Here is a 17,447-nt window from a genome sequence, read left to right as displayed (position 1 = left end):
CGCGAGTTAAGGAGAGAAGGGCTCAGAGTTTGGGCTGTAACTTGTTCAAAGATTGGTCAGTGTTGACAAATTATGAGCATAGTACAAGAGGTCGTATTTGGGTAGTATGGAAGAAGAATGTGAGACTGCGTCCGTTTTTTAAGAGTGGGCAACTCATAACATGTTCGGTGAAATTAAAGAAGAATTTTTCTGCTCGTTTGTTTATGCTTCAAACTTTATGGAGGAACGTAAGGAACTATGGAATGACTTGAGAGATCACTCTGACTCTCCTATTATCCGTAGTAAACCATGGATAATTTTTGGTGATTTTAATGAGATTCTTGACATGGAAGAGCACTCCAACTCGAGAGAAAATCCGGTGACGACAACAGGAATGCGAGACTTTCAAATGGCTGTGAATCACTGCTCTATCACTGATTTAGCATATCATGGTCCGCTTTTTACTTGGTCAAACAAGCGAGAAAATGATCTAATAGCAAAGAAGCTAGACAGAGTCTTGGTGAATGATGTTTGGCTTCAGTCTTTTCCGCGTTCTTATAGTGTGTTCGAGGCTGGAGGATGCTCCGACCACTTGCGATGCAGAATCAATTTAAATGTTGGTGCTGGAGCGGTGGTAAAAGGGAAAAGACCTTTCAAATTCGTAAATGTCATTACTGAAATGGAGCATTTCATACCGACGGTGGAAAGTTACTGGAATGAAACAGAGGCAATCTTTATGTCAACTTCTTCTCTATTCCGTTTTTCTAAGAAGCTAAAAGGATTAAAGCCTCTGCTCAGAAACTTGGGAAAGGAGCGTCTAGGAAATTTGGTTAAACAGACAAAGGAAGCTTTCGAAACCCTATGTCAAAAGCAAGCAATGAAAATGGCCAATCCCTCACCAAGCTCTATGCAGGAAGAAAATGAAGCTTATGCTAAATGGGATCATATTGCAGTTTTAGAGGAGAAGTTTTTAAAGCAGAGATCTAAGCTACATTGGTTGGATATTGGAGATAGAAATAATAAAGCTTTCCATAGAGCTGTGGTAGCAAGAGAGGCGCAGAACTCAATCAGAGAGATTATTTGTCATGATGGGTCTGTGGCATCACAAGAGGAAAAAATAAAAACAGAGGCTGAGCATCATTTCAGAGAGTTTTTGCAGTTAATCCCGAATGATTTTGAGGGCATTGCAGTGGAAGAGCTTCAAGATTTGCTTCCGTATCGATGTTCAGATTCAGACAAAGAAATGCTCACCAATCATGTTTCGGCTGAGGAGATACATAAGGTTGTTTTCTCAATGCCAAATGATAAATCACCGGGGCCGGATGGCTATACAGCGGAATTCTATAAGGGAGCGTGGAACATAATTGGTGCTGAGTTTATTTTGGCAATTCAATCTTTTTTTGCGAAGGGCTTCTTACCAAAGGGCATCAACTCCACGATTCTTGCTCTCATTCCTAAGAAGAAAGAGGCGAAAGAGATGAAAGATTATAGACCCATTTCTTGTTGCAATGTCCTCTACAAGGTTATCTCCAAGATAATTGCAAACAGACTCAAATTGGTACTTCCCAAATTCATTGTGGGGAACCAATCTGCGTTTGTGAAGGATCGGCTTCTTATTGAAAATGTTCTGCTCGCTACGGAGATAGTAAAGGACTACCATAAGGATTCAGTTTCAAGCCGGTGCGCTCTAAAGATCGATATATCAAAAGCTTTTGATTCTGTGCAATGGAAATTTCTTATTAATGTTCTTGAAGCCATGAACTTTCCACCGGAATTTACTCATTGGATTACGCTTTGTATAACAACGGCCTCTTTCTCGGTTCAAGTCAACGGTGAACTAGCGGGGGTTTTTAGCAGCGCAAGGGAACTAAGGCAGGGTTGTTCTCTATCTCCATATCTTTTTGTGATAAGCATGGATGTTCTATCAAAAATGTTGGATAAAGCTGTGGGCGCAAGGCAATTTGGTTATCACCCGAAGTGTAGAGCTATTGGTTTAACTCATCTGAGTTTTGCTGACGATTTGATGATCCTCTCGGATGGAAAGGTTCGATCTATTGACGGAATTGTAAAGGTTCTCTATGAATTTGCCAAGTGGTCAGGGTTAAAGATAAGCATGGAAAAGTCCACAATGTATTTAGCCGGAGTTCAAGCATCGGTCTATCAAGAAATAGTCCAAAAATTCTCTTTTGATGTGGGAAAGCTCCCAGTTCGTTATTTGGGTCTACCGCTTGTCAGTAAGCGCCTCACTGCCTCTGATTGCCTCCCCTTGATTGAACAATTAAGAAAGAAAATTGAAGCTTGGACATCACGGTTTCTCTCCTTTGCTGGAAGATTAAACCTTATTAGCTCAACCCTTTGGAGTATATGTAACTTCTGGATGGCGGCTTTTAGACTACCCCGAGCTTGCATAAGGGAAATTGACAAGTTGTGTTCGGCTTTCCTCTGGTCCGGTACAGAGCTCAGCTCCAACAAAGCTAAAGTCTCATGGGAAGCTATTTGTAAGCCAAAAAAGGAGGGTATGCTGGGGCTACGCTCTCTAAAAGAAGCAAATGAGGTATGTTGTCTTAAACTGATTTGGCGAATCGTGTCACATAGCAACTCCTTATGGGTCAAATGGACTGAAACAACTCTACTTAAAAGGCAATCTTTCTGGTCATTGAAAACCAGTTCAGTTGTGGGGTCATGGATTTGGAAGAAATTGTTAAAATGTCGAGATATGGCTAAAACGTGTTGTAAGGTGGACGTAGGCGACGGGAAATGGAGAGCGATTTCTATTTGATTCAGTGTTGCAGTTCGGTGTTGGCGTCTACGACGGGTTGACCAAGCTTCAGCCACTGACTAGTTTCGAGTAATTCCGAGCTCCATAACTCCTCTTTCTCCAACTAGATCCACTATCCTGCCCATTATCGACCAGTCATCATACCAAAAAGATGTTGTGTTTACACCAACTTTTTCTACAAAGGATACATGGAACAATATCAGAACTACAGCTCCTGAGGTAGCTTGGCACAAAGGAGTATGGTTTGCCCATGAAACTCCAAAACACTCTTTCTGTGTTTGGCTAGCAATCTGGAACAAACTCTCAACAGGGCAACGTATGCAACATTGGAATCTCCAATCTTCAGTGGGATGTGTTCTCTGCAACAACAATTTGGAAACACGAGACCATCTTTTCTTTAGCTGCGCCTACACTTCTGGAATCTGGGAAGCATTAGCCAAGAACTTGTTACAACGTAGTTATACAACGGATTGGCAAACTATTATCAGCTACGTTTCAGGCCAATGCCATGACAGGGTCTCTTGTTTTTTGGCTCGAAGTGTTCTACAAGCATCAGTATATACAATTTGGAGAGAAAGAAATGGAAGAAGGCATGGGGAAACCCCAAACCCAGCAGCTCGACTGATTCAGTGGATTGATAAACACATTCGGAACATGTTATCTGTTATTCACCAAAAGGGAGATAAGAGATACGACAAGGGACTTCAAATGTGGTTCGCCTATCGATCTTAATATTTTATAGCTCCAAAAGTTTCAACTGTATTTATTTTCTTAAAAAACCGTTGCACAAGTTGTAAAACAGTTATTTTTGCTTTTGAATATAATTTAACATTTTATTCAAAAAAAAAGATAATATTCAGCATAAAATCTAACTGGGTTTTTTTTTTAATGTCAAAACAAATATATACCTAGTCTTTTATATAGCCTGCTGCTGCATATTGTGAAGATTTAGTTTTAAGGGTTTTCATTACATGTTTGTTGGCTTGTACAAATATTAATTTTCTGGTGTTAATTTAAATTATGTTGAAAAATCGAGGGTGATAATCTGCTAATTTTTTGTTTGTATTTTCTAATAAAAATTATTATTGAAATTAATTAGTTTTAGTTGCAAACAGTGCTTTGATTTATGTACTCACAAAAAAAATCGGTGAGTGGGGTAATCGATGCTACACTTACCCTAGAAAGATTAGTCAAGTGATTAAAACCCAAAACACCTCATAATATCCAAAAAATATAATTTGGTAAAGTTAACCATCACCCCTTTGGTTTGACAACTTGGGCCGAAACTCAAATGCTAAAACACCCATTACTTTAAGTCAAAACAAAATTTGAAGAAGTTAATTTTTGCAATTGCCATATAAATAATATAATAGGAAGTCAAGTCATCAACAAATTATTTAGGTGTTTTAGCAACACTAACTCTACATGAGCTAGTTTTTGAATATTTCCACTTGATGATGATATTTAGAAATTGCAAGTAGTTTCCATACAATGTTAGTATTACACAAATTATAGTTTAAATATTACTAATACGATCGAAGCTTTATAATACATCATCTATTTAAGGTTGAAAATAGCATTGAAACTACTGTGAGCAACAAAAGTCGCATTTGGATGCCTATTTGGAAGAGTCTAGAGAGGAAATATTTTTTGGTGGATGATTTGTGAGAATACTAGAATGGCGGTAAGTAGTTGAGAAATATAGGGTTCAAAAACAGCTAAATGTTACTGATGTATATGTATAATTAAAAACAAAATCACCTAAACATAAAATCACATTTATAATTATATATGTGTATATATATATATATATATATATATATATATATATATATATTCTTTTGTTAAATAGAGTAGTAGATAAATGGAAGAATACATTTTTGAGGTTTTAAATTCAGGCTTTGAATGGTTGGTTCATAAGTTGCGAATCGGACAATACGTACCAATATTTTAGTATGCAAAACGTCGGGCTATATAATATGAATCAAATAATAGTGTGCACTTCAACATTGTTATTTATTTGAATGGAGCTTTTAAAGAGTGAATTAAAAAAAGCCGACCAATAGTAAATTTATAATGGTATGGAATTTCGTACTGAAGTGTGTACTAGTATGAAATTTTTAGTCTGCAATAATGCACTACAACGATGTTGAATGGTGAATTAATTACCACAACAAAAGGGGTGTTTTACATCATTTATTTTATATATTTGCATTATTATGATTGATGCAAATGAATTTTACATCACTTATATAAGTGAGTATGGAATTGGTAATTTGCATCGGTTCAAATAATTCTTTGCATTGATTATTGTAATCGATGTTAATATGCATAAGTTACAAAAAATGATGTTAATTTTGCATCAATTAATATAAATTATATTAGTATTTGTGTTAATTTATCAAAATAATGTTAATAATTATTACAGTAATAATAACTTATGTTAAGTGTTTACATCATATTATTATTTTTAAATCATATTAAATATTTTTTAATAAACAAATTTTTAAAATCATATTAAATATTTGTTTAATAAACAAAGTTTTTTAAGTTTATTAATTAATATGAAAGCAAACGATTATATTTATTTAGGATAATAGTTGTTTATTAAGCTTTACACTTTGTTGATACCATTAAAACCAAGATCACAATATATAAGAAAACTATGAAGTTTTTTTTTTCCTACTGAGAGTAATGTGGGACTTTGACAAATTAAGTAATCAATTACATTACTTTTTATAACTGATGCTTAATCTTTAACTAACATCATTTGTTATTGATGTAAATTTTGTATCATTTTCTAAATGACGCAAATTCTTTAGTTTGTATCAAAATTGTAAAAGTGATACAAATAATATATTTGTGTTATGAATAAAGATGGATGCCCATTATAAGGCCCATCATCTAAGCCCATCATCTAGATGTTTCTAGGGTTTTACCCTTTCCTTGTACACCTATATAAAGAACCTTTTATCTCAATGGAATAACACACTCATTTCTTCTATCTCTTTCTCTGGTTATAACACGTTATCAGCACGAGTCCTACCTAGCTGAGACCCTAGCCACCTAAGAAAACGAAAAAAAAAAAAAAAACCTAACCGCCTAAACAAACAAAATCTTAAGCTAACAAGATAAGTTTTCTGTTCATATTTGTTTATACACGAATTATGCACAGATTATCTATCATTAGATCTGTCTATATTTTTGCACAAATTATGAACTAATTATCTATTATCAGATCTGTTTGTATCTCTATACGAATTATACACTTATTATCTATTATCAATTCTATTTGTATTTTTGTACGATTTATGCACGGATTATATGTTATTGATTCTTAACTGTTTTATGCATTATATCGCAGAAACCCTATTTTTGCACGAATGATCAGCATCTGGATTTTCGCACGAAAGATAAGTTTTCTTCCATACTTTTATAAAGATAAAGATCTAATGCTTCTTTGAAAATTAAAATTTCATAGTTGATGCACTATTATTTTTACGTTAATAGAGTTGACCATGAATATTGTTTACCCTAAATTTGCACGAAAAATTTGTTTAAAAGATCTGTATTTATTTATTTTATTTTTTTTTGAGTTTAGAAAAAAAAAAAAAGTGTTAATGGTTTTGCCCTAATTTTGCACGAAATCATTTTATCCAAATTTTGCACAAATTCATATTATCTTAAATAAAAGTTTTGTCAAGATATATGTAAAATCCAGATTTTGCACAAAATAGTTTTATACTTATTGGTTTTACAATATTGCATTAAAATTGTATTGGTATATAATATTTGATTATTTTATGAAATAAATTGATTGATAAATAACTTAATTTAAAGGTATAATCACTTATAGAAATTTTCATGAATGACTATTTTAATGTATCTTAAGAAGATATCATATTTTTGATGGTCAAAGTTTTTTCAAGAACTTAAATTATCACCAGAAGTTTAGAAAATAAACATGGTAAGAAAAAAAAAAAAAAAAAAAATATTCTAAAGATGAAATAATCTAGTATATCAAGTAGTATAAAATCTTATTAAAAGACTCTAGAAGAGCATATACATTGTTTTTTATGGGAATACAAAATTAAAATCATTGATGCCGTATAATTCTCCAAATCTTAAAGTTAATATGATGAGATATAAAATATACTATGATTCTAGAGTGGAATTAAAAACGAGATGGATGAACTTGAAGTTTCATCATTTCGAGGAGGAGAAGTAATGAATCTCACATGGATAATAAGTGACATATCCAAAAGATTATGTTCAATCTTTGACTACTAAAGATCTAAAAGTTGTATAAAGCAATTCTTATACGAATGTGTTATTAGATAAAATAAGTTATAATTAGTTATTACTGAAACTTCAAGACTTGAAGTCTCTTTGTGAATATAACTCACATTGTTAAGAGAATATCTATGATGCAGAGATGGTAAAACAGACGCTTAAACTTTTATGCAAGTATTGTTGTCCTGTAGACACAATATTTTGAAAGAAATTTTGAGAACTATTATAAACTTAAATCGAGTGTTTTTCAAAGGCTAAGAAAATATATGACTTATTGATGATAAGTAATACTCATATTCTGAAGTGAATATAAGATCTTACATAACTAGTCAAATTAAATTTAATATCGTTTATATTAGAATATAAATTTCAATTATTGTCTCATTTATTGCTATATTAACATATGATTGATTATTAAAATACATGGAAGTAATTTTGATTATAAGATTCCATTAAGGGAGTAATTCATAACGAATGAAAAGTAAATCAGAAGTTTTCAAAAAAAAAAAAAAAAAAAAAAAAAAAAAGCTAGAAGTTTCAAGAGTATATTTGGCTTAACCGGATTGGTCATCCTGGTTTAATGATGATGTGAAAGTATTGAGAATTATGTGGACATTAGGTGAAAAACCAGAAGATTCTCCCTAATGATTTATCAAATGTTACTTGCTCAGAAAGCAATATGATAATGTGATTTTTACCAGTGTAAGTAATTTGGACTTTATCTTTTCGTAAGTATATACAAGGAGATGATTATGGGTTGATCACCTACTATATGACATTTAGATACCTAATGGTTATAAAAGATGCATCGATTCAATGGACCTATTGACTCGATTGTTGCATCGACAAGAAGGTCATATTTATCCTTGTTATAAACCCGCAACATAGAGTTTGCGAGGTTACTTTCTTGATTAAAGTATAAGAGTATTTCAGTGTTTATTTATTATAACCATTATTGGATATCCGTTGGGATAAGTGTTTAACATTTTGAAATTCATGTTCATACACAAAATGGTTTAGTAATATCGATACGCATCAAGCCAATGAATAATTAATAGTTTTCCCCATCATTATTGGTTTTGGGTCAGAAACCAAATAGTTTTCATCTAAAATCTTTGAATGTGAAAAGTGCTCCACCACAGCACGCTAAGATGAACCCTCAAAGGAGGATAAGAATACATGTTGGATATGAATGATAACTAAGCCATCCTAGAAGTATTTATATAACGCTCGTTTTGAAGACTATCATATTATATAGTCAGCTATTCCAACATAAGGGGGAGAATGTATATAGCTGGTGAAAAAAAAAAGATAAAAAGAAATGAATTATCAATGATTCTCGGAGTAAAGAATGTATATTAAGAGTCCAAAAGATAATTCAATTACAGAATTTAGCGTTGTAATTGCCAGACGCATTTGCTGACCCAAATAAAGTGATGAAGTCACCTATACCAGTTGTAGATTAAATGCTCCAGAATATAATGAATGTCTTGTAAGGACCAATTTCAAACTGCTATTGAGTCTTAAGATCGCATGAAGCGTAATAGACTTTGGTTCCAAATATAAATATCCTCGTAAAAGTGAAGGAGCACAAAATTAAAAATGACCAAATTGAGGAAATAAATATTTTGATGATCTCTTGAAGAGAGTGAATGATCTCTAAAAGAGACATAAACATGACAAATGAAACATTCAAGTACTTGACAATGAAGAGATCTACCTAGCTATGTCATGTCAAAATATAATGGAATCAAAAGCAAATCGACGTCGTAATATATTTGCATGATATGAGCAGTTGATATTATGGACAAAAAAGGAGGATCATGAAAGAAAGTCTATTGAAAAGTGTACACAAAGTAATGATTAACCAAAAATGAAAAAGAAGAAATAGACATATAATTATAATCTCTAGTAGAGATATTTGGACTAGTAGTCTATGCACATGATGTGTAAAACCAGTGGAAGATAAATGAGTCTTTATGTGAAAGAATAGTGAAATTAATGAGATTTTCACAAAGATAAGAAATGTATTATGAAGAGATATATTCTCTTGTGGTGGATGTAATATTTTTAAGTATCTAAAGTCTGACAATAAGACACGGAACACTGGATATGACATTTATATGAAATTCTTGAAAGATATAATCTATGAAGGATTAATTATATGAGAATTATGTTCTCTAGAACTCTACTCGATCGAATAAAAAGAAATATGTAACATGACATATAATCATATAAATGTATATTTATGTTGAGTTTATCAAAATATATTGATCAAACTAATATTTGTTTTGAAAATCATTAAAACTCCTACAGAGTTATCATAAGTAATACGATGACAATAATCTATGACAAAATATCACTAGATAATGATATTTATAAGTCTATATGAAAACCATATAATTATGATCATTAAGATTATGGTTATTAATTCCAACGAGATATTGTATTTGATTGAAAATCATCTCCTGAAGAAGATGTTTCCGAGGGGAGATTGAATGATATGCGTGGATGTACCCTTTTTCCTTATCATAGTTTTTATCCCACATAATTTTTCTATGACAAGGTTTTTAAAGAGACATTAAAGAACACGTAAATAATACACTTGATGAATATTAAGAAATTCTATCAATCATCCAAATGAATATTATACACTAATGATATTTAGAGAAATAAATAAGATGGTCAAGATGAATCATCTAAAATATTCATGAGCAGCAGAAGAATGGCGATGTACTTTATCCAAAAATTTGTTCAAGAGAAGATTTGGCGGACTTATTCTCAAATACTTTTTAATCTTTGCCACATCTTCTAATCATGCAGAGTTTTTAGCAATTCATGAAGCTAGTCGCGAGTGTGTATGGGTAAGATCAATAGTTCACCATATACAAGAAGATTGTGGTATGTATGCAGGGAAAAAGACTCCAACAATTATGTACGAAGACAATGCAGCATGCATCGCACAACTCAAAGACGGATACATCAAAGGCGATAGAACAAAGCACATCCTACCAAAATTCTTCTACACACACGATCTACAAAAGAGCGGCGATGTACGAGTTCTACAGATCCGTTCGAATGATAATCCGGCTGACTTATTCACCAAGGCGCTACCTACTGCTACTTTCAAGAAGTTAGTCTATCGTATCGGATTACGCCGTCTCAAAGATCTCGACGAATATACTCATAAGGGGGAGTAATTGTATGTTGCACTCTTTTTCCCTTAACCATGGTTTTTTCCATTGGGTTTTCCTGGTAAGGTTTTTAATGAGGCAGCATTTCAAATACTTTACGAGTTATGATACTATAATGGTCATCAGGGGGAGTGTTATGAATAAAGATGGATGCCCATTATAAGGCCCATCATCTAAGCCCATCATCTAGATGTTTCTAGGGTTTTACCCTTTCTTTGTACACCTATATAAAGAACCTTTTATCTCAATGGAATAACACACTCATTTCTTCTATCTCTTTCTCTGGTTATAACAATTTGCATCAATTTTAAAGAGTTTTAATGAAATGATGCTACATACATCAATTATTGCAACTGATGTTAAATTATAGCTTTGTATCGATTATAAATAAGTGATTCAAATTAATATCATTTAATTATTGACAAAAATTATGTGATGCAAATGATTCTTTTTTGTAGTTATATGGATTGATCCAACTTTAGTCCGGTCTAGGGCATACTACACAATCATTCATAGCCTTAGAAGATCACATTTGTAAAATATACTCCAAGACTACAAGAGGAAGAAGAACACGAATGTTTCCGGCTAAGTCCGGTTAGTTTCTTCATGCCTTAGTGAGAGTTTTCTTTTAGTGTTTTTGGTTATTTCTTTTGTTTTGTTTTTTCTTCTCCTTTTGGAGTGATGTTAAATTTCTTCCAAACAAGAAGAATGAAACGCCTAATGATTGAATCAAAGGTTCATGAGATCATCAACTGGTCAATTCCTTACATGAAAGCATAAATCCTTCATTACCCATTATGGGACCGTAAATAAACTTTGGATGAAGGTCCCTTGTATGTGGATTGTGATGTTTGGAATTTGATGGCTGGTAAAGAACAAATACATGAGAGCGTGTTTGCTACTGGTATGACCACTTGCTTCGTTATATGTTCCGGTGCCTCAAGATCTGATGGTTTTTTTATAGAGCTTGATTTCTACTCATCTGAATGAATTTGCGAAACAGACATATGGTGAATCGGAAGAAGTAGCTGCTTGTGTGAAATCTTAATCGGAAATAGAGATTCCGATCAACGGCCAGCTTCGGTGGTAATGGCGCTGACGAACCGATGAAGAGTCGGTGACGAGTCAGTTGCATCTTCCACCTCCAATCTGCGCAAGAATGTGTAAGTCACACATATCGCTTCTAGACCTGCTGGCATATTTTGGCATATCTAGTTATTTTATTTTTTGGGCTTATATTGGCTTTTATTGTATGGTTGGATCCATTTCATCTTGTAATTTTGCTCTTTTGGGTTTTAATTTAAAAGTTTGACGACAAAAAAAAGAATAAGTTAACATTTAGAAAGGAGATTACTTATTTAAGAGAATATGCACAAAATAATCAAATTTTTGAAGATAATTAACAAATTAACCATATGATAGAGTAATTTGTCGGTAACATGTTAAAGAGTATGTATAATTATTTACATTTTCTTTGTAACATGTTTTTTTCTCGAATTACGAGTGATAGCATAATATATCCCGTTTTATCATATTATTTTGCGTATTACCTATTATTAAAAAAAAGCATATAGTATTTCTTGAGAAAAACATTTTATTCAGTATAATATTTCTCTCTATCGTGTTATTTTGTAGTAATATACATTGTTTTTTATTAAGATTACATGTAATCTTTTTAATAAAATTTCTTATTCTTTTGATAATATACGGTTTTTATTAAGATTGCATTTGATTTCTTTTATAAAAAATTCTATTCATGTTAATTTTTTCGTAACAATGTTTTTTCTTCAAAGAATACTATGTAACAATATTTTTTATAAAAAATTAACTATATTTTTTGAAATATTATATCTTTTCGTTAAATATAACATATAAGATTTAAATATTATATATTATTTTGTAAAATCTCATGAAAGTGTCTCGCATAATATTAATTTTGAAACAAACGAATGAGAGTTTTGTTCATTTTGATAACGTGAGTCCATACCTATTTTGTAACCAAAATTTTTTTTGCTCTACTATTTTATTATTTCTATGTTTTATTTCGCAGTTCATAAAATATATCCATTATTTAAAGCTTTGCCACGTTAGAGTTACGAATAGCTGAGTTGTAATGGGACCCACAATTTGGTAGGTTTTGGTCAAAGGTACAGAGTTACCAGAGTTACGAAGATGCACCTGAGATAGAGAGATTGAGGAATCATTTCAATCAACACAACCACCAACATAAATTATTCTCATCGCCGAAAATTAAATATCTCCAAATGTTTTAGTAACACGATTCTGATACTACTTAGTTGAAGAAGTCTCCGGTTCAAATACTTGCTGCTATACGAATTACACCATTAGATCAACGTTGAGTGATCCGAAACGAGACGCTGCAGATCTGTATGAGCTTAACCAAATAGTTTCATGCGAATTATATCATACACGTGACACGTCGTAACAAATTAGAGAATTTAAAGACCAATTACGAGAACAACAACACGGACTAGAGTGCTTTATTAGACCTGCTAAGGTTATGTAAATGGGAAATTTTGAACAGGCGATTCGAGCAACGGAAATAGAAGAAAACTTAGTTTTCTCATACATCATTACTGTATAAGAAGTTGAGAGATATGATTGTGGAAATAGAGACTCCTTCGAATCTCATAAAGCTCCATGGTACCTAAACCATGATAACTTTCTTTCTCATGATTCATTCGCCTGAAAAGCTTTATGCCCTGGTTAATACATAATAGACTATATAAGCAAGACGATAATGAAAACATTAGTATTACTATGTTTCTACTTTCTAGTAATATGTTCCTAGTGACTGCATGAAAACAAAAACACAAATGTTCGCAACAGTATAGATGCTCCACTTTTCTAATAACACCGCGACTAAGTTGATGATAAAGACGAAGAAATGAAATGCTACTGAAGATTATTAACTCATGTGCTTTATGAAGGAAAATGTTCTATAATGGACACTATTGGGACATAATAATATCTAAGAAAGTAGAAGAATCTGGATTATTGGCAAGCACTGACTGACTACTCAACAATCAACATAGGTTTTTGGTGACTGAAACATAGCCGGAAAGCGAAACTTGGGAACTACAATGTACCTTATTCAACAAGATAGAGACGTGCATTTGAACCCATCTCTAACAAGCCCGTTTATTGCGTCCCTGAGCCTATGATAATCCTCAGGTTTGTTGTAAACTTGAAAAGAAATACGCACATATCCCGTGATCGGATCAATCTCTCCATCCCCTGGTGGCCTAAAGTAGATTGGGATTTCAATTCTGAACTTTTCTCTTAAAAACGTTCTAAGCTTCAAAACATCCGACTCACTCGACACTCCTAAACACACTGGCAACCCAACCATGATCATACTCGCACACATCTCAGGGGGACAACCGAGCTGAGTCCCCCAAGACTTAACCAACATTTGACCCATCTCAACAACAGACTCATGATTCCTCTTCTTAATACCATCAATCCCGCCTTCAAACCGATTTACAAACTCCAATATCGAAGGAACCACCAACTGAGCACTATAATCTCTAGTTCCAACCCACGAACTCTCAACCGCCAAACCGTTCCCATACTCATTCGAAACAACGGGATGATGCAAATCCGCAACACCACCATTACTCGATTTCCTACAATACAAGAAAGCAACAGAAGGCGGTGCGAAAAACCACTTATGAAGATTACTAGTATAGAAATCAGCACCAATCTCCTTCATATCAACATCAACACAACCTATCCCATGAGCAGCATCAACAAAAACTTGGTCAACACCTTCTCTTCTACAAATCTTCACAAGCTCTTTAATAGGAATCACAACACTTGGCATAGAAGTCACATGATCAATCAAAGCTAACCTAACTCTCCTACCATTCGCTTTACCAGACTCTAAACCAATCCTAAACCGGTCAATAATCTCATCCGCCGAAATAACCGGAAAAGGTAACTGTACCTCGGTGACGTGTCCACCGGAGCGTGTAACATACGCTTCAACAGATTTCTTCACAGAGCCATAAGCGTAATGAAGCATAACCACCGCGTCGCCTTTATCGAACCGACCTTCACGAAAAGCCCAAGCGGTTTGTTGAAGAACGATTGCAGCTGCGGTTGTTGCGTTATCGACGATCGAGACTTCATCGTCATGCTCGGCGTTTATTAACCGTTTGATTACAGATCTAGAATCGGAGATTTTTGGTTTGAGTTCGTCGAAATAGAATCGATCCGGTTGACGAAGGAACCGGAGCTGCCAATCTCGTTGTAAAGCTAGGATTGATGACGGACAACAACCAAAACTACCGTTGTTGATTCTTGCGAAATCTGGATCGTGATGAGAAAACTCTGATTCGATCTCGGAACTTGATATGTAATTCGGATGAGAGATTTTGGGACGTTTGACGAAATCGGAAACCGATGATTCGACGGTTCCGTTGGTGGTGGAGGAAGCGGAGGAAGCGGAGGAGGTGTACCTTTTGGTATGACGGTGGTGATACGAAGCTTCTTCCGGTGGAGATAGAGACGACGCCATTGATTGATGAGCTTGAAGAAGAGAAGAAGAAATTTGTTGCTTTCAATTTTTGCTCATTTGATTTTGATTAATAATTATAAAAAGAGGATAAAGACAAGTGGTGAAAGTGCGGTGCCACGACGACTTAGGAAACTGTGACAAAAAGAGGTTTTTGTTGTTGTGGCTCACGTGACTTGCGCGTGGTTTTGGAAGGTCACCTACCAAACAATCTTCACTCACGTGTTAAATGGTCTTTTAGTTTTTGTACGGGTACTGATGAGTGTTGACACTTTTAACGGTTCTTTTTTTAACGGTTAGATTGATGTATAGACAAAGAGTATTTAAGATTTAACAAACAAACATATGAATAAAATTGAAGACAAATGTTAATTTTTTATATTCTGTTTTAAAATCTGTGAAAGGAACCATAGCGTAGAATTACATAAAGTACAATCAATGTTTCTGATCATATAATGTAGCAAAGTTAATCTTCGTCGCTATCGTTCCCGAAAACGGACGCGATTGCTACTTTCGGCTTCTTGATGCTGCTTGTGGGTTGGCTCTGTAAAGATGAAAGAGATAACTAGTTTCAGTGATGACTGAGTACGGGAGGTTAAAGCAGGCTAACCCGTACTGGCCTGCTTTAAGCCCGGCTATACTAGGCTTGGCCTGTAATAGTGAGTTTCCATACCTTTGATATAATGCCGCTTTTAGAAGAGAAGCCAAACTTCAATGTTTTTCGCTGATCTTGGACAGCAAGTGGTGCAACCGTGGTCTTAGCCGGTGCAGAAACCGGGACATTCTCTGGGACTTCTTGCTGGCTCTGTTGCATCTGATGTTGTTTGCGAGCATCAGCCCTAGAAAGTTAAAAGAAAAATTCGGGTTTACGTCCAATGCATACAAAATCTTTAGAAACAAGTAAAAGGTAACAGAGACTAGAAACGTTTTGAGCACATTTTAGTCATCTCCCTCTCTTGACGTTGCTGCTCTCGTTTCTTCCTCTCATCGCGGCCGCTTGCTCCGTGCATTTCTTTCATTTCTTTGAATCGCTGCATAATACCAGTACTTTAACTCTCGGTTTTGGAAAAACTAATAAGCTATAAAACAAGGATAAGGGAATTAGAGTATTTGTTTACCTTCTTATGGTTGTGATCGTATGAGCTCAAGTGACCTTCAAACTCCATCACCGTTCTATACTGTTTGCTGCATAGTTCACAATAGAAGACTTTACGGATTTCTTTAACATCGCTCTGGATCTTCTGCTCACGTTCTGCTAGGACCTGGATTGTCATAATGGGCACGAAGCGGGCAGTAGAAAGCCACCAACCAGGTAATAAAAGACTGCAGTTTTTTATTCTTTCCCCTCTACGATATTCCCGTCAAAAGACAAGGATATATCCAAATATGTTTTGAACGCATACCTCCCGTTTCTTTGCGATTTCCTCAGTCTCCTCAATCTCGATATCAAGTTTCTTCCGCTGGATGTTTTCCTCTGCAGTGAAATAATCATCTTCTTCTTGTTTCCCTAAACCGAGTCTTCGATCTCTTATACCGGACTTTATAGGCTCCGTTATACCTTACCATAAACACAATATCAAAAGATGAAACATAACTCTAAATTTAACCAGTTTATGAATTCTGACTACACACACATACACACCTTGCTCTTGCTTTCCAAGACCTTTTCCTTTCCAACCCATTTTCTGAAGAAGACGAAACCCGACATTCGACGACGATATCTTTACATCTAACGAAGCTTGCTCCACATCCTCCAAATCAACATTTTCAGTAACCCTATGAGTAATTGGCAACCGAAACTCCTCTGCCAATCCCTCAATAAAAGACTCTTGATTCATCTATACCAATTTCAAAACCACAAATTGATGAAACAAAGACCAAAACACATATAAGAACTTGAGTATGGAATGGAGAAAATTGTGAAATTGACCTGATCTTTCTCATAAATCCGTTTCTCTCTACTACTTGCTTCCGTCTTACTTTCACGCCGGCTAATATCCATTCCTCTACATCAATCAACCTAAAACCCTATGTACTGTGTCAGCGACAGTTCTGAGAAATTAACGAAATTAGGGTTTCAGCGATATAGCGATTCAAATCGATCCCTACTAGTCTAGCTGAAGTTTCTACGAGATCGAAAATTAGGGTTTCTCTAATCGCAGATCGACACAAACCTTTGAGGCGAAGGAAACTATTTGATCTAATGATGAAAATTGAAGAAGCTTACCTGACAGTTTGTAGAGAGAGCGAGAATCTGTCACAGAGCGAGAAGAACAACAATCGACGTTGAATTTTTGGGTCTATATTTTGTTAGCAGGCCCGAAGCTTTTGGGATTGGGCCCAAAACAAATAACAGTAATTTGGGGAAATGTTAGTGTGGACAAATTAACCGAACGGAATCTACCAAATTAGAATCAAAACAAAAAGAATCGAACTAAACCGAACCAAATTTTTTAATATCACCGAATAGATATTAAATTCTAAAACCAAAAAAACTGTAATTGAATCAATATCGAACCAAAATATTTTGGATATCTACCCAAACTACAATTATATATCCAAAAGTATTAGTTATTTATAGACAAAATAATCAAAGAGATTTGAAATATATATAAAAATAATAAAAATATTTAAAAATAACCAAAAAATATCCGAATATACT

General features: G+C 34.2%; 2 protein-coding genes and 2 pseudogenes across 7 annotated transcripts; 2 read left to right on the top strand and 2 right to left on the bottom strand.

Moving 5' to 3' along the window:
- Positions 1–160: 160 nt before the first annotated feature.
- AT5G26582 lies at positions 161–3,487 on the top strand (annotated as a pseudogene; the record flags this gene model as incomplete). The annotated part of the gene is made up of 1 exon: positions 161–3,487.
- A 6,424-nt stretch (positions 3,488–9,911) lies between these two features.
- AT5G26590 lies at positions 9,912–10,251 on the top strand (annotated as a pseudogene; the record flags this gene model as incomplete). Its single annotated transcript has 1 exon — positions 9,912–10,251.
- A 1,928-nt stretch (positions 10,252–12,179) lies between these two features.
- On the bottom strand, positions 12,180–14,994 carry AT5G26600 (Pyridoxal phosphate (PLP)-dependent transferases superfamily protein). 2 transcript variants are annotated; one of them, NM_203109.2, is made up of 2 exons: positions 13,356–14,914; positions 12,180–12,968 (listed from the first exon to the last, which is right to left on the bottom strand). In NM_203109.2, the coding sequence occupies exon 1, from the start codon at positions 14,786–14,788 to the stop codon at positions 13,361–13,363; it is 1,428 nt and encodes a 475-aa protein (NP_974838.1). In that variant the 5' UTR covers positions 14,789–14,914; the 3' UTR covers positions 12,180–12,968; positions 13,356–13,360. The 2 variants fall into 2 exon arrangements, with proteins under 2 accessions (NP_974838.1, NP_850886.1); NM_180555.3 differs by having other exon boundaries at positions 12,948–14,994.
- An 80-nt stretch (positions 14,995–15,074) lies between these two features.
- On the bottom strand, positions 15,075–17,154 carry AT5G26610 (D111/G-patch domain-containing protein). Of its 3 annotated transcripts, none has more exons than NM_180553.3 (8): positions 17,013–17,154; positions 16,716–16,805; positions 16,428–16,623; positions 16,189–16,343; positions 15,904–16,047; positions 15,722–15,816; positions 15,459–15,624; positions 15,118–15,329 (listed from the first exon to the last, which is right to left on the bottom strand). In NM_180553.3, the coding sequence occupies exons 2-8, from the start codon at positions 16,785–16,787 to the stop codon at positions 15,252–15,254; spliced, it is 906 nt and encodes a 301-aa protein (NP_850884.1). In that variant the 5' UTR covers positions 16,788–16,805; positions 17,013–17,154; the 3' UTR covers positions 15,118–15,251. The 3 variants fall into 3 exon arrangements, with proteins under 3 accessions (NP_850885.1, NP_850884.1, NP_001190403.1); NM_001203474.2 differs by having other exon boundaries at positions 16,716–16,837; positions 17,013–17,063; NM_180554.2 differs by having other exon boundaries at positions 15,075–15,329; positions 16,716–17,082.
- Positions 17,155–17,447: the final 293 nt, after the last annotated feature.

Source organism: Arabidopsis thaliana, chromosome 5, assembly GCF_000001735.4.
Source record: "Arabidopsis thaliana chromosome 5, partial sequence".
Classification (NCBI taxonomy): domain Eukaryota; kingdom Viridiplantae; phylum Streptophyta; class Magnoliopsida; order Brassicales; family Brassicaceae; genus Arabidopsis; species Arabidopsis thaliana.
The sequence above is the reverse complement of the archived record's forward strand: the minus strand, read 5'-3'. Positions and strand labels throughout refer to the sequence as shown.

Coding starts and splice junctions, on each gene's coding strand:
- AT5G26600 (NM_180555.3), bottom strand. CDS start 14,788: ATGGCGTCGTCTCTATCTCCACCGGAAGAAGCTTCGTATCACCACCGT.
- AT5G26610 (NM_180553.3), bottom strand. CDS start 16,787: ATGGATATTAGCCGGCGTGAAAGTAAGACGGAAGCAAGTAGTAGAGAG. Junction 16,048..16,188: donor AAATCGCAAAGAAACGGGAG/GTATGCGTTCAA, acceptor ATGACAATCCAG/GTCCTAGCAGAACGTGAGCA. Junction 15,330..15,458: donor AAAGCGGCATTATATCAAAG/GTATGGAAACTC, acceptor TCATCTTTACAG/AGCCAACCCACAAGCAGCAT.